The sequence below is a fragment of the Larus michahellis genome, chromosome 2 (assembly GCF_964199755.1).
Source record: "Larus michahellis chromosome 2, bLarMic1.1, whole genome shotgun sequence".
Taxonomy (NCBI): Eukaryota; Metazoa; Chordata; class Aves; order Charadriiformes; family Laridae; genus Larus; species Larus michahellis.
In genome coordinates this window covers 54,480,574-54,501,215 of record NC_133897.1, presented here as the reverse complement: position 1 = coordinate 54,501,215, position 20,642 = coordinate 54,480,574, and the positions used below count along the sequence as shown (strand labels likewise).

Below are 20,642 nucleotides of genomic sequence, written 5' to 3'. Positions count from 1 at the left end.
AAACACTGAATCAAATCTACATTGGTGGACAAAACTGTTTCAGGAAGTTCTCCAGAATGCAGCATATTCAAGTAAAACAAACACTGAAATGCATTTTTGCCCTTATTTGACAAACTAAACTCCTCGGTATGAAGTTTACATAGCTATTTCACTTATTTCAAAGAAATTTCACAGTCTGATTACATGTCCACTGAAAATACTCCTTGAGGAAGAAAGAAGACTTGCAGCTGGTGAACTAAAGATGTTTGTTTGCTGAGGAAGCTGCCAACTTGAATATCGGTTGAAACGCTAGCTCTCTAAGTGAGCAGGCAGTATTAATGTGTTGTATCCAATTGGTAAAATGTTTCAGTATGAGAAGGCAGGCACGCTTTGGACAAGCTTTAGTTTTCCCTTGCAATTTAAAGTTGAGAAAAGCTCTAATCACAAAAGCAGAATTTTTGGAAGTATCTATTTAGGATCACAGATCTGTGTCCAAGAACATAGCTCAGAAAACATTATCTGAAGTACATACTTCAGAAATTCACTTATCAGAAATCAATTTAACATTGGTGTAGCGATTTTTTTTCCCTACCAAAGGCAAAATCTTTGCAACAAAGATAAAAGTTAAAGTCTTCTCAGCCAAAATACCATTTAAACACTGTACAGAATGCTAGTACAAATACATCTTTACCACTTATTAGGCACTTTCTGAATTACAGCTCAAATGGAATATTGTCAATAGGAGTTGGTGGAACTATTGGATCTGCCTTTTGAGTGTTTGATGATCAGGCTTTTACATGTTATTTAATTGTACACATAACTCTAAAGTAATTTCTAGTATTACTGTAAGTTTTCAAATGAGTTTTGTAAAATCCTACTACAGAGTCCAGAGCCCTTTTTTAGAGCTAGATCTAAAACCTCTTTAAAGTGGCAATCCAAACTTTCCATTTTCCCACAAGCTGTTGTTCTAAGTGGGCCCACAGAAACCAGAAGGCAAGACAACCCCCTCCAAATTGTTGAATGACAGGACTAATGACTAGAAACAGCATTCAAATATTTTTTCAACAGTAAGTACAATGACTTTATGATTAGTAAAAAACACACAGCGGAATTCTTCTCTGGACACACATTATTGCAAATTGCATTGTATGACTTCCACTGGCAAGTGTTGCATCACATGGCCAAGTGAGGAGTTAGATAGCTCACAATTTACATACAGGATCCCAGTTCTCAGCAAAATCTGTTTCCATGTATAATTAAAAAAAATAAATATGAGCTTTTAGTAAGGTTTTGCAGGGGAGATCACAAAATAGCCACTGGCTAACACAGGTGACTTGATGATTTCAGTTCAGTTCTTCAGTAGAGCAGCGTCCAAATCATAAACTCAAATTCTGTGGGATTTCAATGTAACCAGCATATTGTCTAAACTAAGACCTTTTACCACCCAGTTACTGATAAGCAGATATTTAAATAATACCCTAAATAACAAGTTTAACGAGCGCAGTAGAGAGAGAGCTCCAGCTTCCTTTTATAGTAACTGTGAACAGACATTGTTTCCCAGTTTCAACAGAGGGCTGAACACGCTCCCCTCCCCCTTTTCTTTTCAAGAAGTTACAAGCAGGCTTTTAAATTACCACCAAGACCTACACCTTTACACATAGGTACATATGGCCCAGACAGGACACGACGGAGCAGATGCTTTTAGTGCTAGTGGACTGTGTTGAGGTGGAATAGCTGCTCCTGCCTCTGGCGTCTGTCCTTATCACCAGAACCCGGGCTCGACACCCCTCCTCTGCCCCATCACCTCAAGGGGTGGACACAAGACACAGACAGTCTCCAACATCTGGAAAGGGAGACCCGTCTTAACTTTTGCCATCAGCCAGCAGACGAACTGCCAACAGCAGGAGCTGTAGGGCCCCGCAGGTGACAGAGAAGGGACTCGCTTTGGGCAAGGGTCTGGTATTTGAGGGTGGCCTGTGTGGGGCCTGCGTCCACTGGGGCGGCACTGGGGGAACGGGCCCACCAGGGAGGTGCCGGCCTGAGGAGAAGGAGAAGGGCGAAGGGGCGCCGGCCTCCACAGCGTCGTTTCCCCGCGCTCTCCGCCTCTCACCACGTACCATCTCGATGATCTTGGTCTTCCTGCCCGTCTTCTTCTTCATGGTGAAGATGTACTGGGCCAGCACCACCCCGCCCACCAGGGCGCACACGCTGGCGCTGGCCACCGCTCCCATCTTCGCCACGGCGGTCCTGTCCATGGTAGCTCCCGAGGGGTCACGGCCCGCCGCCGAGAGCCGCTGCGGGGAAGGCGGGCAGCCCCTTCTTCGCTGAAAGCGGAGGAGGTCGAGGGGGAAGGGGGAAGGTGCCCCTCGGCGCCGGCCCCCAGCGGGTCCCCGCCGACCGCCAGACCCGGCAATGACGGCGCCGCGCGCCCCGCCGGCCTCGGCTCCCGCGCGCGCTGGCCGCGAGACGTCGCCTGCGCGTGGCCTGCGCGGCGCTACCACGGCAAGAGGGAAAAACAGGGGGGGGAAGAGGAAGAAGTTGGAAGGGCTGGTGGCGGAGCGGGGCGCCGCAGGGGACTGGCCCAAGGGGCGGGAGGGCCTGGAAAAGGAAAAGCAGCAGCTGGGAGGTAAGTTTTGTGTTTTTGTATTTTTTCATTTTCCTCGGGAAATATGAAGGAGTGCCTCTCTTCCCCCCACTCCCCCCCCCAGGAAGGAATGAGAGGGCCCAAAGGCTTCCCAAACTACCCTTCCCAGTGTCGGCGCGAAGGGCGGCACCTCCCCTCTGGGCCGGGCGGGGCGGGGCGGGGCGGGGCGGGGCGCGGCGCGATGGTATTTATGGCGCTGTGAGGCGGTCGCTCGTGATGGCGGCGGCGGCGGCGGGTAAGGGGTTGTAACGCTGGCGGTTTGCGCATCACCTTTCGCTTGGCCTCAGACCGCGCCTGAGCCGGGAGCTCCCGCGGGTAAAGGGGGGGCTGCCGCCCCGGAGCAGCTCGGACCGGGGAGTGCCGTCGTCTCCCACACAGGTGAGCCCCCGCCGGTCTCTGTCTCTCTTCTCCCGCTCCGGGGGGTATGTGTCCGGGCGAAGCTCCTGAGGTGCGGGGTGCGTGCCCCACTGGGGCTCTGCGGGGGAGAGGGCGTGTGGGGAGAGCTGTGCTGCCGCCAGCCTGCCCTCGGCTGCCGCGGGTTGCCTAGCGAGCATAACGACGGTAACCGCCTGAGGTGAAAAAATAATTTTATTTTTTTTTTCTAATTTACCTCAGAGAGGAAAGGCGCGAGCTTCCAGGCTGCCTTTGCCCCGAAGGAAAACAAGGGGCGAGCCCATCATTTTTCCTTCTGCCCCTCACCTCCTCCGCGGGCTGTGGGGTCTTGTGTATTCGGGTTTGTCCCCGCTCGTGGCAGAGCAGAGCACGGGCGTGGGGCAGTGAGTTTTGAACTAGGGTAACGTTATTGTCAATCCGCCTACGAAAGGATTAGTCTCCCCCTCCTCCTCCCCCCTCTTCTTAAAATAACAGCAGGTAGGGAGCAGAAAAGCTGATTTGTGCCCTGTCTGACCAAGTTCTTTAGTCATGTCACTAGGGCATCTTCAAGGCGATTGCTTGGTGGAGGTTTTGATGTTGTCTGTCTGTGGCTTCATTCACTTTTCTACAAATAAGTTCTCTTGCAGATGACTTGCATCAGAATATTTTTTTTTTTGGTGATACTTCTTGGTAAGAGAGAAAACCCCAGTTCTGTGACTTTGAAAACTTATATTACTTTCTTAATGCTTGTTACAGAAGACTTCTAATGGTTAAAAAAAGCTGTTATTTTTTTGCTTTTTCTTCATATATTCTTCTATGACACTAAACTAAAGACAAGAAGTCTCTTAAGGTTGTCTTCTGAACTATATACCCAGAAACCCAAGGCACTTGAAATTAACATTTCTTCATCTCACACTAGAGCAATGTAAAGCTAAGAGATGCAATATACTCATAAAAGTTGTTGTTAACAAAGTTGTTTGTATAAACAGTTGTATATGTATTAGTAAATACTTTACCAATGGTTTGTTTCCTTTTCAGTAAAGAAGAATGTCATTGTTTAAAGCTAGAGACTGGTGGTCCACTGTACTTGGAGAAAAAGAAGAATTTGACCAAGGCTGTCTCTGTGTTGCTGATGTTGATAATAGTGGCAGTGGACAAGGTAAATTCAGAATTGTGTGGTTGCTGACTTTTAAGCTACACAGCTGCAGGTTTGCTGTGACAGCGCATACTGGAAGTTTGTTAGCCAGGCTAGTTGGCTAGTTAGTTTAAAGTCTGTGTTCTGGTTTGGGGTCTGCTTTCTTTAATATATCCTTGTAGCCTTAAGAAGACAGATTCAATGCCATTTGTCTTTGTATATTTGTAGGTTTCTAAACATTTTAATTCTTGCTTGTGTTCAGTAGTAATTTCTATCATGTCTTACTCTCTCAATTGTAGATATCTTTAAAATAGAAAATTTTGTTAGTCATGGGAGCAAACGCACATTGTAAATTGTTGAAATAACTTAAGGAAAAAAGGAAGGTGATAACTAATAAGCTAAGAACTTAGAAAAACAAACAGCCTTTTTTGCCTGGAAAACAAGGGGCCACTGAAATAAGTGACTCTGAGTAGGTCCTGCTTTTCTATGTAGTCAATAATGTGGAAATAAAGTGTGGAGCTGAAGTGATGTGTCTGAGGATGTATGTACAGCAGTACATGATCTTTGCTGTTAGGGAGAGTTCTTGCGTGTGTATGTTTTTGAAATTAGTAAATATTTGGGGTTTTTATTATACACTCATGCTCATCTTGGAGCTCTGTTTTGCTTAGTAGAGGTACTTGATTTCACCATTGCCTTAATCTTTAAAAAATATTTTTATTTTAGATTGTCCCTTTTCAGGAGGATTTGAACAAAGTTGAGCTGTTACTGGTTTGGTGTACAGCCTTTTTCAGTAGAAATTCAGAGAATCATTTAGGTTGCAAAAGACCTTTAAGATTGAGTCCAGCTGTTAACCTAACACTGCTAAACCACGACCCTGAGTGTCATGTCTACATGTCTTTTTAATACCTCCAGGGATGGTGACTCAACCACTTCCCTGGGCAGCCTGGTCCAGTGCTTGGCAACCCTTTCAGCACAGAAATTTTTCCTAATATCCAACCTAAACCTCCCATGGTGCAACTTAAGGCCATTTCCTCTTGTCCTGTTGCTTCTTACCTGGGAGAGGAGACTGACATCCACCTTGCTACAGCCTCCTTTCAGGTAGTTGTAGAGAATGATAATGTCTCCCCTGAGCCTCCTTTTCTCCAGGCTAAACAACCCCATTTGCCTCAGCTGTTCCTCACAAGACTTGTTCTCTAGACCCTTCACCAGCTTCGGTGCTGCTCTTTGGACATGCTCCAGCACCTCAGTGTCTTTGTTTTAGTGACAGGCCCAAACTAAACCTGGTATTTGAGGTGCGGCCTCACCAGTGCCAAGTACAGAGGGATGATTACTCCCCTAGTTCTGCTGGCCACACTGTTTGTGATACAAGCCAGGATGCTGTTGGCCTCCTTGGTCATGTGGATGCACTGCTGGCTCATATTCAGTCATCTGTCAGCCAACACCCTCAGGAACTTTTCTGCCAGGCAGCTCTCCAGCCACTCTTCCCCAAGGCTGTAGTGCTGCATGGGGTTGTTGTGACCCAAGTGCAGGACCTGGCACTTGGCCTTGTTGACACCTCGTACAGTTGGCCTCGGCCTGTTGATCCAGCCTGTTGATCCAGCCTGTCCAGATCCCCCTGTCCAGCCTTCCTACCCTCAAGCAGATTGATACTCCCACCCAACTTGGTGTTGTCTGCAAACTTACTGAGGGTGCACTTGATCCCCTTGTCCAGATCACTGATAAAGATATTAAACAGATCTTGCCCCAGTACTGAGCCCTGGGGAACACAACTTGTGACTGGCCACCAACTGGATTTAACTCCAGTCACCACAACTCTTTGGGCCCAGCCATCCAGCCAGTTTTTAACCCAGCAAAGTACATGCCTGTTCAAGCCATGAGCATCAGCTTGTCCATGAAAATGCTGTGGGAAATGGTGTCAAAGCTTTTACTAAAGTCTAGGTAGACAACATCCACAGCCTTTCCCTCTTCCACTAAGTGGGTCACCTTGTCATAGAAGGAGATCAGGTAGTCAAGCAGGACCTGGCTTTCATAAATTCATGCTGACTGGCCCTCATCACCTGGTTGTCCTGTATGTGCTGCATGATGGCACTCAAGATGATCTGCTCCAGCATCGAGGTCAGACCGACAGGCCTGTAGTTCCCTGGATCCTCTTTCTGGCCATCCTTGTGGATGGCTGTCACATTTGCTAACCTCCAGTCAACAGGGACCTCCTTGGTTAGCCAGGACTGCTGAAAAATGATTGAAAGTGGCTCAGTGAGCACCTCTGCCAGCTGCCTTGCACCTTGTGTGGATCCCATCCAGCCTCATAAACTCTAAGTGGTGTAGGTGTAGCAGTTTGCTAACCATTTCCCCTTAGGTTATGGGGGCTTCATTCTGCTTCTTGTCCTTGTCTTCTAGCTCAGGGGGCTGGCTACCCTGAGAACAATGGTGTTACTATTAAAGACTGAGGCAAAGAAGGCATTAAGCACCTCAGCCTTTTCCTCAGCCTTTGTCACTATGTTTCCCCCCACATCCAGTAACGGATGGAGATTCTCCTTAGCCCTCCTTTTGTTGTTAATGTATTTATAGAAACTTTTTTTTATTATCTTTTACAGCAGTAGCCATGTTAATTTCAAGCTGGGCTTTGGCCCTTCTAATTTTTCCCCTGCATAACCTCACAACATTGTTGTAGTCCTCCTGGGTTGCCTGCCCCTTCTTCCAAAGGTTATAAACTCTCTTCCCACTGCCCCCGCCCCCCCCGGCCAAGTTCTAGTCAAAGCTTCCTGTTCAGCAAGGCTGGTCTTCCTTGCTGGCTTGTCTTTTGGCACAAGGGGATTGCCTGCTCCTGCGCCTTAAAGATTTCCTTCTTGGGGAATGTCCAGTCTTCCTGGACTCCTTTGCCCTTCAGGAGTGCCTCCAAAGGGACTTTATCAAACAAGCCCCTAAACAGGCCAAAGTCTACCCTCTGGAAGTCCAAGGTAGCAGTTCTGCTAACCCCACACCTTATTTCTCCAAAAATCAGAACCACTATCATTTCATGATCGCTTTGCCCAAGACAGCCTCCAGCCATCACATCACCCACAAGTCCTTCTTGGTTCACAAACAACAGGTCCAGCAGGGTGCCTTCCCTAGTTGTCTTACCAACTGGTCGGGAAGTTATCTTTCACATGCACCAGGAACCTTCTAGACTGTTTCTGCTGTATTGTATTTCCATCAGCTTATCTGGCAAATTAAGTCCCCTATGAGAACATGGGCTAGTGATTGTGAGACTCTTCCCAGCTGCTTACAGAATTTTTCATCTGTCTCTTCATCTCGGTTAGGTGGTCTATAACAGACTCCCATCATGATATCTACCTTGTTGGCCTTTCTCCTGATTCTTACCCATAATTCTGACCCATGATCAAAAAACCCCAAATTCTACTGGGGTTCTGAATAATCTTTTCCTTATGGAAAACAATGTAATTGATATAAAAGCAGGACTTAGAGTGCTGTGGGAGTAGTAGTCTGCTGTTTTATTTACTTTGCCAACATTATATTTTCTCTTTGTTTTTAGACTAGGCTCTTTTTCTTCCAGAGTTTAGGACCAAAAGCTGGTGTTCTTGAGCCTGGAGAAGAGGGCTCTGGGGAGACCTTATAGTGGCCTTCCAGTACTTAAAGGGGACCTACAGGAAAGATGGGAGGGACTCTTCATCAGGGAGTGTAGTGATATGACGAGGGGTAAGGGTAACAGCTTTAAACTGAAAGAGGATGGATTTAGATTAGGTATTAGGAAGAAATTCTTTACTGGGGTGAGGGTGGTGAGACACTGAAACAGGTTGTCTAGAGAAGTTGTGGATGCCCCATCCCTGGAAGTGTTCAAGGCCAGGCTCGATGGGGCTTTGAGCAGTCTGGTTTAGTAAAGGTGTCCCTGCCTATGGCAGGGGGGCTGGAACTAGATGATCTTTAAGGTCCCTTCCAACTCTAACCATTCTGTGTTTCTCCTGCAGTGGGCTGGTTGCAATCGCCTAGCGACAAGTCAAAATGTCCTCACTTTAACACAAGTATTTTTAAGGAGTTAATAACTAAAATGGATTTAATTTACTACTGAAGGAATACTTGTTACTGACTGAGGAAAAGATGAGTGGGGGAAGGCAGTCAGTATTGTCTGAATGAGGCGCTTGTGGGTGAAACTTTTTTTGTGACTGAAAAAAAGATGAAGCAAGCAGCTGTTCTGAGCTTTTACATGGGGTCCTATGGAACTATGCTAAACCTTTAGAGCCTTGTGAACTGTGTTCAGGAGTTACTTGTATGTTCTCCTGGCTTGTAGACCAATTCTGTTATTTTTGCCATGATGCCCTCTATCTAGAGGAAATAAGTACTAGCAACCAACTTGTTAATATGGGAGGCACCTCTTTGTGGTTTTTTCATTAATAACTTTTTGTTATTCACAACCAACTAAATGACTACTTGCTTAAAATACTGATTCCAAAGTAACTCCAATGTAACTATTGCGTTCTTCTTTGAGAGAATGGATCTGTCTCAAGAGCAGGTGATCTCAAAGCCTGGCTTTGTTGACATGAGGTAGTAATCTGGCTTTAGTTTGCATTTGGATAAATGTCATTGGTCCCAATTTTAAAGTTTCATACTTCTGCTGGTGTGATATGTGTACGCACAAATCCAAGATGTAGAAGCTGAAAGTTCGAAGTACTCTTCAAAACCAGAACACTACTTTTCAGGAAGTGTGAACAACAATCTAAAATGATGGAATAGTAACAATGATCAGTGCCATCACCATGATAATTGCCATATTGAACCCTTTGCTGACAGGTTTTCATGGATATGCAAAAAAGCTAATTGCTAATCTTAACCTAGAAGATGGAGCATAATCAACATTAATTGAATCATGTAAATATTCTATCTTTTCAGGGTATTCCTCGAAGCACTTCTGCAGCAAATTGAATTCCATATGTGCTATTGTATTCTGTAGTCTCCTTTGGTTATTTTTTTTTAGATAAAATTATTGTGGGCAGTTATATGGGGTATCTTCGAATCTTTAATCCACGTCCTGTGAAACCTGGAGATGGAATACAACCCGAAGACTTGCTCTTGGAAGTGCAGTTACGAGAACCAATATTGCAGGTGGAAGTGGGAAAATTTGTTTCGTAAGTCAACGAAAGGCTATGTTGCTGTTTATTTACAGCTTAAATGTGATTTTTTTCTTTGTTTTGGGGGGGTGAGTTTTCAATTTCCAGATCGGCAACTATTAAGCACATCTATGAATACTGCAGTATGCATTTGATCTGCTTTTTGAATCATCTTGATATGAGAGAATTTTTACTTAATGTATATGTGAAGGGTAATCTTCCAGATACTTCTACAATTTCTTGTTGTAGAACAGGGAAAAACCCTATATTGAAAGTTTTATTTTTTTTAGATGTTGAGAAAACTTGACTAACTTGTTATGATCTAAGATGTAATATTGGCCAGTTGTTTGTGTTTAACAGAGGATTGAAGATCTTTAATTCCAATGAATTTAGTGTAAGTGGCCAGGTAGAGCAGATACTGTGACTCTAAGGAAAAGGCCTTATATTTAATTGTCTCTAAGAATCTACTTAGGAGAACTTTTTTTTTAAAAATGAGAGGAAAAACAAATGGGTATAAGCATTGTCACTCCAAACAAGTATTACACCACAATCACACACATTACTGTTTTTTTTAAAATTCACTTTTGTACCAGCTGCATGGAACTTAAATTAATTTAACTATAAGGCAGAAGTAATAAACTCAGAATCCTATGTTCACATTCTTCTTCCCCCAAAGCTAAGTAGTATTTTCTGGAAAGAAAGTTCTTGTGCTGTAACTGTAGAAAATGTTTTAGATCATTTCACGGGGTAAGGCATTAGAATTCCTGCATGGGGTCATTCCATGAGTACTTGAATAAAAGAACAGTTTCCAACTGATGTAGGGTTTTCAGCTCGTGGCCTTTGGTCTCAGAGCAGAAGTCTTTCCCGTGGTTAGTACAGGTTTTTCTCTCATTTTTAAAAAAAAGTTCATGCTGCAGTATTAGAAGTTAGTTTCGAAATTAAAATGAGTCCTTTAAGAACATATGTATAGTTGGCTGCAAGAGAATCTACTTAGGAGAACTTTATTTTAAAAATGAGTTCTTTAAAGGAATCATTTTAATTTTGAAATGAACTTCTAATACTGCAGCAGGAATGTAGGAAGATTAGGACTTCTGAGTTTTTGTGCTAGCATCTAACAACCAAACATTCAGATTTGGCCCATACCTGAAAGTAATTTCAACATGTTACTTGAATTTTATTCTGTATGCATTTTACTTAGAGTTTATTTGAAAACAGCGTGCTTTTTTAACCTCCGTTATAGTGGTACTGAAGGACTTCATCTGGCTGTGTTGCATTGCCGAAAACTCTGCGTATATGCTGTTTCAGGTTAGTTTACAGCTGCAAGCTTTCCCATGATTTTACGTGTATTCTAATGTTTGGATTAGGTTAAATGCCAAACTTGGTATATACAGTGTTTGTTTATCTTCCCCAAAGAATTGCAGTCATGTTCTCTCACTCAAACCCATGTATGAAGACGAAATAGAGATTTGCTGATCTGCTCAGTGCTTGAGATGCTGTGATGTGTGTCGTGGTCTGTGGTTGGTAGTGCTTGTGAACAGCTAGTTCCCATTACAATTTTAGGAGTGGGTGTTACTGTTCAGCACACTAATGAACAAATGGTTGTTCAATGATAACTTACTGAGCTCTTTAAAAATGGAACACTTGCAATTATTTCTGAACCCCAAAATCCAGATAATTTCTTAGAGATCCAGAACATTGGTAATATAGCCCAAGAGAAGACTGAAGGTTAATACAGGTGAGAAGGTAAAACTACGTTGTTTTTCTTTTTTCTTGAATCCTCTTTCTTTTCCTGCTTTGTCCGAAAATTCTAAGTGCTGTATTCTTTCTGTATGTAAGAGGCAAGTCATAAAATACCTATTCTGTGCTTTGCATTCTCTCTAATATATGTTTAAAGCACAGCACAGACTTAAGAAATCTATTGATTATACCCCCAGCTTCAAAATTCAATAGACAGCTATACGTTGTTCATTTTCTCTCTGCAGGGACAGCTGTGGCTCAGTTCATTGTAAGAGCATGGTTTTCTTGTAGTGGCAGCTTGCTTCTTATTCACAGCGTGGTGGGCAGATAGGTTACAAACACATGCTCTCTTTCCAGATTCTGTTTCCTTCTAGTTATCTTACTTGGAGACACCTGTAAAATTGGTCTTTGTACTACTTTGAGATACACTGCAGTTTTCATACTGTCCCTTCTCTGTAATAGTGCTTATGTTCTAGGATTGTAGCCTACCAATACAATTTTTATTAAAACAATTTATTTTAAAATTTGCATTAGTGGCACACAACGTCAGTCTAGAATTTCTTTTCTAATTATAATTTGCTGTTTGGTTTACATGGTTTAAGCATTTAATAATAAAAGTGAAGTTTTACATTCCTTTAAAAGATTTTTCATACTAATTTATATTAGGGTTAATTCATGCTCTAATGGTAATTTCACTTATCTGAACAGGTACTTTCAAACAAGCTCCTCTGAGAAATAATGGTTGTTATTTCTTTATGTTTCAATGGCAAATTACACTTTCATAAAGTGGGATTTTTACTGGCTTTATACATGTTGCTATATCTGTTATTCATAATAAAATAGTTGTGCTGCTTGACAAATGAAAGCATCCTTCAGGCCTGACTGAAGTATGGCCTGGATATTGTATTACAGTCAGTATACACCGACTACTTTCTAACTTGTTTTACCTGTGGTGTTGCTACTTAGCTAGTTACTTATCCAATCAGGGCTTTTTCCCTCATGTCTGTTCCAGTCCTTTCCCTAATGTGGGCTTGCGTTAAGGGCAATTGCTTAAAAGCTATATTGGATATGGTGTTGGAATAATCTTTGTATACTTAAAGCTGTGGTAGGATTTAGCTTAGATATCATTCACTAAAACACCTTTTTCCCTGCTGATGTGACTGCTCTCAAAGGTTTTTGTTTTGTTTTTTTTTTTCCTCTTGCTGATATTAGTCCTTAAGTGTTACTGTACATGATTGAGAGCTTTGTTTTCTTCATGAAGTGCAGGAAAGACTTGTCAAAAGGGAAGCTTTAACATCAGTTTCTTTAGACTTTTTGAATTTCTGCTGGTTCCCTGAAGGAGTCAGGAAGTTAAAGTTCATGCAGACCTTTTCAGAGGATGTGATGTATATCATAAAATTATTTTTGTTAACATGTTTGTCTCTTATCTTTGTGTTCTTGATCACTGTATTGAATTTCAGACAGAGTAAAGGCAAGTGATAAATGTGCCCTGGGCATAGCTTTGTCAAATTAAAGCTAATGACTAGCTACAGCTTAATTTGAGATGAAGACTGTTACAGCTGAGTCTGGCTGTTGGATATAGTATATTCACTGAATAACTAAAGAATGATAAGAATTCCCCTTTGAACAGGCTTTTTTTCTGACTTTAGAGGTGTGCCCAACATGAAGAAAAATATATTTCAGTAATAAAATCTCAGCCTCTTGCTGGTATAAGGTATAAGTCTTTATACAGTATTTAGTATAATGAGACCTTACTTCTGGTTCTGGTCTTTAGGAATTTTGTAGCTTGTTGATTTTTTTTCTTTTTAAAGAAAGCAGCAGCGTGAGCCTTCATATCTCAGAGTCACTAGCAGTAAGTTATAGTTTTTCAGTTTGTTTAAACTGGTACTCCTTTACTACTTCCATGTTTCATGGATCAAAGATATAAATATATACCCTTTGTTTGTTATAGGAACTCTGGGAAATGTGGAACATGGGAACCAGTATCAGATTAAGCTGATGTATGAGCACAATCTTCAGAGAACTGCTTGTAATATGACTTACGGTCCATTTGGTGGTGTAAAAGGTAAGCTCCTTGTTGCATATTCTTTATTATTAGTTGTTTAACTGTGAACAGTTGAGGATTAATTTAGATTTTTGAAAGACGACATGATGCTGCTGTCTAGAGGAAACCATCTTTCTATAAATGATGATACCTTTTATCTGATGCTTATAGAAAATAACTGAAGCTAAAATGAGGCAAAGAATATTAAATGCAGAATAGTTGTTTCCTGACATCTTGAACAGAATGTGAATTTACAAGGGTAATACTGATTTAAAAAAAAAATTACAAAACCCCTGTCTCTTTCCTTGTAAAATATTTTAACATCTAAAATAATTGTTTTCTTTTATGCTTCCATTCTGTTTTGCTTTTCTGCAACTTGCTTATTCTGGACAAAGAAACAAAGTTAACATCTTCATTCTCTGAACTTAAAATAACAAGTGTCTTTAAAGATACCTAATGCAGACCTCAAAAAAAAAAAATCTTTGATTGGAAAAACATAACAGTGGAAAATAATATTTATGGGGTGTGTAGTTTTGAATGAGTTTAATAGATATCCATTTTTTTGAACTTGTGACACAATTATGAATGTTTTTGTGTTCCATCTGGAAGCATTTAGGTTTGCTCTATATGCTAACTCTTTCTTTTCAGAAGTAAAGTTTGCCCACTACTGCCAAATATTTCCCAACAATATTGGGGTGTGGTAGTCATCTACTCAAGTAGTGTCCCCAAACCGTTGGCAGAGTGATGTCACTTTACCAAAGCAGAAAGTCTTCTGAGTCAATATGGCAAATACATGCAGACAATCACTCAGTTCTGTGCCTGTAATAACCTTCTAGTAATAATTCGGCAATGCCTTACCCTAAACTCAAGCTTGTCCCTGGGCTTAAATTCAGCTGACCAAAATTTATACTGGTTGAAGATATTTTCACCTACTAATTTACACAATCACCTTGGGAAAACGGTCAACTCATATGGATGAGAAGGTATCTATGCTATGATTATCTTGAGGGGTCTGTGTATAGGGCATGGGCATATTCCTGTTAACAGCAGAAAGCCAATATTGAGTTTTCTAAATCTGAGAAGAGGGAATAGTGTGCTTCCTGACATACTGTAGTGGAATTGCAGTTACAGATGTATTGAGGTGATTGTAAGCAAAGAGTTGTGAGCGTGTGGAATAGTTCAAGGATAAAACAAATACCCATGTACCAGCAGGCAGTTCTGCAGAATAAACTATCTGGATTTTTGATGTGCATGTTTGTTTACCATGAAGATCTGAGTAGGGGTCTGACCACCAGCTCAGTCTTGATGCCAGACCTACCTCTTACGTACCTTCTCATGAGCTGTGGGGGATGCAAATGATATTATGAAGAAAATGTCTCTGCAAGCTAGGGAGACAGAAGGTAAAGTTTACCTCAGAACCTACCCAGCCAGCCAAATGCTTCTCAACACCTAGGATGGTCAAAATGAGGGCCAGTCCTGACAAAGCAGCAAGAACAGCAGAGGGAACTCTGGTAAGTTCTGCAAACTTTTCTTGTTTTCTAGTAGCACTTCTGTCCAAGCATGCCAAGCTGCTTTTCTTTTTGTTTCTTTCTTCCCAGTGTTCCAGTTCTCTTTAGTGTGTTTATTGCTGTGGAAAAAGTTTGACCTCAAGTCTTGTTTTGAGGTCGCAAAAATGTTAATAAACAAGAAAGGCAGAGATTTGTGTTATGAAATAAATAATGTGTTCATATCAGAAGAAGCAGCCTTCTGTTTAAGACCTAAATCTAGGAAAATAATAGTGAATGTTCAGGTACTTGGTAGCAGGCTACTGAGGCACATATTGAAGTATCAGAGAAATAGGCAAAATGGACACTGGAGAAAATTGTTTTGGGGAAATGAAAGAATGTTCTTTTTTGTAGATTTCCTGGACTGAATGTCCTTTTTATGTGGCTTTCTTGGACTGATTAGATTTCTTGTCAAGAATGTGCTTTTAATCTTGCCCATAGCCTTTTGCGGTGAATCTGTTTCATTTTTTCTTTGAGTATCATCTTTAATACCCTGTTCTCTCCTTGAGGCTTATGAATGACAGTGTTGTGGTTTTATTTCCATCTTGCAAGACCAGACAGAGTGAACCAGAAAGGAGATATACCAAGTGTTGTTCATTTTGGTAAACAGATGCCTGTCCTGGTCTGGCCTGCCATACTGTGTGTGTGTATCTTTTGGCTGTTGTTCGGGGTTGCATTGGGAGTCAACCAGTCTTTAAATAAATATTTTTTTCCTTTACTATCTGCCCTCCACAGGCTTCTCTGCAATTCTTGGCCAGGCATCTGCTAACAGTCTCTCTCGCCTTCAGCAGAAGTTAATTCATGATGGTGGCAGCGCTGTAAGCGTGCAGCAGTGAGCTTGTTTTGCTAGCAGTGTGACCTCTACACCCCACTCTAGAAGTGGACTAACAAAACATGCGGAGGGTTTTTGTATTTATTGCCTTCTGTTACTGCTGTGAATAATGTGTCTTATTGCTATACTCGAGCATCCTTGATACAATGTGAAGGTGAAAGAGGCACTTCAGAGGTCATGTTTATGGAGCTACTGAAGCAAACACAGGAGAATGGCAGTTGAACAGAAGGAGAGTATATGGAAAATATGCTGTGGGAGTGTTGGGGAGGAGGGTGAATGTAAGTCCCCCAGAAACATAATCTTTCATTTGAGGAAGTAAAGAATGCTGCAGGAGTTGACACAGAGCACTTATCTATGAAGTTGCTCAGTCTTACTCAGATTTCTCTTGCTCATTGCTTTCTCATGCCTTTTTCTTTTTATGGAGCATTTAATCCTATACCTTCATTGGTGAAGAAACTCATTGTACCCAGCTATACCAGTTAACACTGGCAAAAGAAAAATATGATTGAGTTTGTGTATGCTAGTTTGTACTGGCGTCCTCTAAAACATTCTTGAGGGTTTTGTGTCCTTTCTTATGACAAACAGTTATTTGGGTTCTAGTTAATGCTCTGTTTATTTTTTGTTGGGCTGCTTCCAAATGGTTGCCTGTCAATTTAGTGAATACTGTTGAAAATGATCAGTTCACTACTGCTTGCTCTTACCTCGGATAAAATACTTGCCCCTTGGCATTCAGATTTCTTCTGTAATCATTCATAATGGTGATTTCTACTCACGTGCAGATGCAATCTGTGCTGTCTAGTGGGACAGCTGTGGCCTTAACTGAGATGCCAAGTGTTAGTCTCATGGTGCTGTAAGGTTGCACAGTCTATTTAAAAATTGTGGTGTAAAGCCAGCACATACTTTCCGTTTCCCATCCTACATCTCCTTTAGCCTCTGTGATGGCCTCTGCGCATTCCTTTAGAAAAAGTTTCAATTCCCTTTGAAAAAGAAAGGTTGAACAGCGAAGAAGGTGGTTGAGGCTTGCCTCTTCCTGACTGTTGCTCCTGCTTTATAGAGAACCCTGTGGAGAAAGACCTTGAGCATACTATGCTTTCTTGTTCTCAAGAACCTGCCACAAGGTGGGTTGGGGTAGATAGGGAGATGCATAAAACAGGCTGTAACAGAAGTCTGAGGCTGTGTGACTGCTAAATTGGGGAACAGTTCCGTAAGTAGGCAGCAAGGTATGCATAAAGGTATGGAAGGGACCTCTGTTTCAATCCAGCAGTTCTTTACCTTTCTGAGCTGCTGAAAATCTTGCAGTTCCCTTTAGACCCTTACAGGCGCTGAAGAGGTGGATATTTATTCAGACCAAGCTTTCAGTTTTCATAATACTAAAGTTTAGATTGTATTGGAGTAGAATCTGGTTCTCTAATTTACAAAGCATCTTAGTGTCTTTAGGATGCCTGTCTTTACAGGAGAAGCTGCCTGAAATTTTTCTCTTGAGTGTTGTTTGACTGAGAGTCCTATCAGAGCTTTTCAGAAATTAAGGAGAATAGCTGTTAGAAGCAAATGCTCTACTACTATTTTATGTTTCGGTTTGATTATGAAGCACCACTAAACTTCCTTCAGCCATTTGTAGTTCAGTGTGTGCTTACATAAACATCTCCTAGTTCCTACTCTCTGCTGCTTCATTAGTAAGGAGGATTTCTCACAGCTTCTATTACGGTGGTAGATGGGGAAGAAAGTCTCAGCAGTTGTTTGACGTGTTCAAAACATGGAAGCAAACACCACTAGATATGTGTATCACATTCCTAGTCAGCTTCCTCCAGTGTAAGTTTTTGCTCTCCTGTCCCTGCTAGTTTGTGGCAGTCTTAGACCCTTATTGTGTTATGATCTGGTCTGTTAAACTGAATCTGTTTAGTTGAGAAGTGATGGAGGTGTAAAACATACCAAGTACAACTGTCACTTCTTAACTGGTGATTTTTCGGTCTCTTGTATTAAGAAAAAAGGTATTATAGATTTCTCCAAGGAGAGAATTGCGAGGTAAACAAACCTATTTTGTATCCTAGTTGCTAGCAGCTTAATTCTTGCTAGTGGCTTCAGTTTAATGATTTGATGCTATGAGCAACTTTCACGTGTGGAAGAATTGACATAGATGTTCTTGTAACAGGAACAGATGAAGGCAATCAACAAACTCATTTATTTAGTCTCATCATAGAAAGTCAAAATCTAAATTGAACAAACGATTAAAACTATGGAATACAAAACCCAGACTGAGAAGTTGTCCTGTGACTTGCATAGATTAACAGTGTGCGTTTGTCTTTAAAGTAGCAGGGTGTTAATTGTGATTGCCACCACTAGATGGTCCTCTCATTACAGTTATTGTTTAGTAGGCTGCATCTCTAAAGCTGCATGTATATTTGAACTGCTCCTACAGGTGTATTTACTGCAACACTTGATGAAGTACAGAAAAGCACTTTCTGAAGACCTGTGTAGCTAAAACTGTTTTACTAATTATAACAAAATGTGTTTTGTGGACTGTAGAACTTCAGCAAAAGGTGAGATGAGCTTGACTGTTTACTTTGAGCAAAACTGTTAAGAGGCCAGGGATGTGGGAAATAACAAGGAAATCCCTTATATATTTAGTTAGAATCCTAAACAAAGCTAATGGAAATGTTTTAAAAAAAGTAAATGCAAAAACCTACAAAGATGAAAATATAAATCAAGCATGGTGTAGGCAGAGTTAGTTGTGACTTACAACTTTAAAAATCTGTAGCAAAGGGAAGGATTGTAATACAGAACTTCAAATTTATTTACTGCTTTAACATTATATTTGTTCCTTGCTGTCTCTGAACACTGGTGCTAAAATGAGAGCATGAAACTATCAAGAAGTGACATAGAAAGATCAACTAATCATTTTGTATTTAAAAAATTCTGTATTGTTAGCCCAGACCTTCAAAAAGTTGAACTTAATGTTTAAGTCATTGCCTTTATTATGTAGAATGCTGTTGTGGTCTGCTTTTCATATTTCTGAACTCTTCCTCATGATCTTTGAGCTGTAAGTTGAGTTTGTCCTGCAGTGCTCTGATTCTGGCATATGGGCCTTCTTAGAAAGGATGATTCATGATAAAACCATGAGTTAGTAGTGCTGAACACTAGTTTTCAACCAAGTGAACTCTTAACCTAGCCGCAAAATGTCACAGCCCTTAAGTAATGAACAAATTGTACAGTCTTAATGTTTTACTTCAAATGTAAAATTTAAAGAACTCAATGTGACTTTAGGCTCTTCTGATTTAATTTTTTTAAAAGAAAATGAAGATGAAAAGGCATACTCTTCTATGATTTCTATTGCACCCTTACCTGTGATGAGGACTCATCTCTACAAAAATTTTACTTTAACCTATTTCATCATGTAATTTCTATAAGGTCAGGTTATACTATTATTGCATCATGCAATTATGCCACCAGGGATTGCTGTAGTAACAGTTCAGCTTTCACTATATGAAGTGATGTTTGCTGATGGTTTATAATATCTTGGAAAGTTTTTTTCTGTTTTCACATCTGTACTATGTCTTTCTGTGTCTTTATAAGATACATGAGTCAAATGCCAAGTTATTGGGGGAGATTACGTTAAAGAACCTGATCAGTTCACAATAGCAAGAGTATAGTTTGCATAACTCTGGTTTATATTTGTGTTTGGGAGAGAAATGAGAAAGCCATTGAGCATCTTAGGCTTGTTTAGAATCTTTGGTCACCCAAAAGCAAAGCTCTCTCTTATTACCCATCTATCAAAGATCTGAGTTGGGTTTCTTTAATATGAACAAGAATGTACTTATGCTTCTGTGGTTGCTATGTGGTGCAGAGGCAGCTGGGCTGGTTTTACAACAGTGTGTGTACTAGATGCAGCATGAGATGTGCTGGTTTAGAACTCTAGTTTATATGCTGGATAGCATCTCTCAAATGTCTTCTGTGAAGTATAAAGATTTGTGAGGACAATTTGTGAGGATAAAATAGTTTAAAATGTTGTACTGGGCTGGTAAACCCTGAATGATGTAACTTCATTTGGCTGATTGAAAGTCACTGCTGATGGAAAGCTGCTGATAAATGAGTTGCATATTTTGAGGTTGTCTAAAAAATGGAATGGAGTGAAGCAACTGAATTGAATATCTCAGTTAATAATTTCTTTTCTTTCTTTTTCTTCTTTATGCAGCAGTGTATCTCAGTTCAGTTCTTAAGGCATAAATCTGCTATTAATCTAGAAATAGTAAACTCTTAAGCAACATTCTACATATTGTTTCATCTTAATTAAGGTTAAAACAATGTTTATTGAAAAACAGTGATAAGATTTTTTCTGTTATGTAGTGATGTGATTTTGAGCCAGTATTGTTAAACTTTGTGATTGACATGATTTGATCATAGTTTTGTTCCATTCTTAAATTTTTTTACAGTTCCACCAAAATCATGTAGTTTGTATCCTCTTTGGTAGAATTTGTATCTCTTGGGGATAGTTCTTTTAGTTAAAATAATGCTGAATTGGATCTGTTCTAGCTGTGCAGAAACTTTGTTTAATCAATTTACTGGTGTTGGCTTCAGTTATATGGAACAATAGCATTGAATCATCCTCATGTGGTAATATTAAAACTTCTTATAGATGGGTTATCACTAGTTTTTAACTCAGGGCAAATAAGCTCGTATTACTTCATAATTAATTTGATAGCCTTTTTCTAATGTGATGTTTAGATAACTAGTGCTGCAAGTATCTTAATTTTGTACCTGCAACATACAGAAGTAAACTCTGTCCAGTGCATTGACTCTGTCTTGTTCACATTAAGGGCAGGACAACATGGTGTGTTGTCCTGCCCTTAAAGAAACCTGAGAGAGAGATGCTAACTTGGAAAACGACTCTTATTCCTACATTACCAGTTTATTTTGAACGGGTTACAACTCAGCTAGCTTACAGCTGTTAGCCTAAGTCCTTCTACATCTTGAGAGAGTCAACGCACTACTTGTGCCTGACTGCTCTTAAAAAGAGAGATTTACTGATGTGGAGCCTGCTTATAAGAAATGATGGTATTATGCTCTTATGTAGCAAAAGAACAAAGCCCTTAACTACTGCTTTGAAAAAGTGTGCAGATCAGACCACAATGTCATTCTTTGCCTTGTTTGCCTTGAGTCAGATGTGACTTACGTTTGAGGAAAGTGTATGCAATAAATTTCTGCTGAAAAGATATAAGGAATGGAGAAGTGCTTTAAAGTGAAAACAAAACCACTATT

General features: G+C 40.7%; 2 protein-coding genes across 8 annotated transcripts in view; one reads left to right on the top strand and one right to left on the bottom strand.

The window, feature by feature from the left end:
* Nucleotides 1-2,731, bottom strand: part of NT5C3A (5'-nucleotidase, cytosolic IIIA) — a 29,418-nt gene extending 26,687 nt beyond the window's left edge. The window contains exon 1 of one of the 4 annotated variants that reach the window (XM_074575485.1): nt 2,097-2,731. In XM_074575485.1, the coding sequence (XP_074431586.1) occupies nt 2,097-2,234 (138 nt within the window). In that variant the 5' untranslated portion in view covers nt 2,235-2,731. The remainder of the gene's footprint in view (nt 1-2,096) is intronic. The other 3 variants (XM_074575487.1, XM_074575492.1, XM_074575489.1) reach the window with 3 other exon arrangements.
* A 60-nt stretch (nt 2,732-2,791) lies between these two features.
* The window catches only part of BBS9 (Bardet-Biedl syndrome 9), a 298,867-nt gene continuing 281,016 nt past the window's right edge, over nt 2,792-20,642 (top strand). For 2 of the 4 annotated variants that reach the window (XM_074575478.1, XM_074575476.1), the window contains exons 1-5: nt 2,792-3,001; nt 4,034-4,154; nt 9,100-9,250; nt 10,473-10,537; nt 12,921-13,034. In XM_074575478.1, coding sequence (XP_074431579.1) covers nt 4,043-4,154; nt 9,100-9,250; nt 10,473-10,537; nt 12,921-13,034 — 442 coding nt within the window. In that variant the 5' untranslated portion in view covers nt 2,792-3,001; nt 4,034-4,042. Of the gene's footprint in view, nt 3,002-4,033; nt 4,155-9,075; nt 9,251-10,472; nt 10,538-12,920; nt 13,035-14,466; nt 14,525-20,642 lie in introns of those variants that run through there. The other 2 variants (XM_074575477.1, XM_074575479.1) reach the window with 2 other exon arrangements.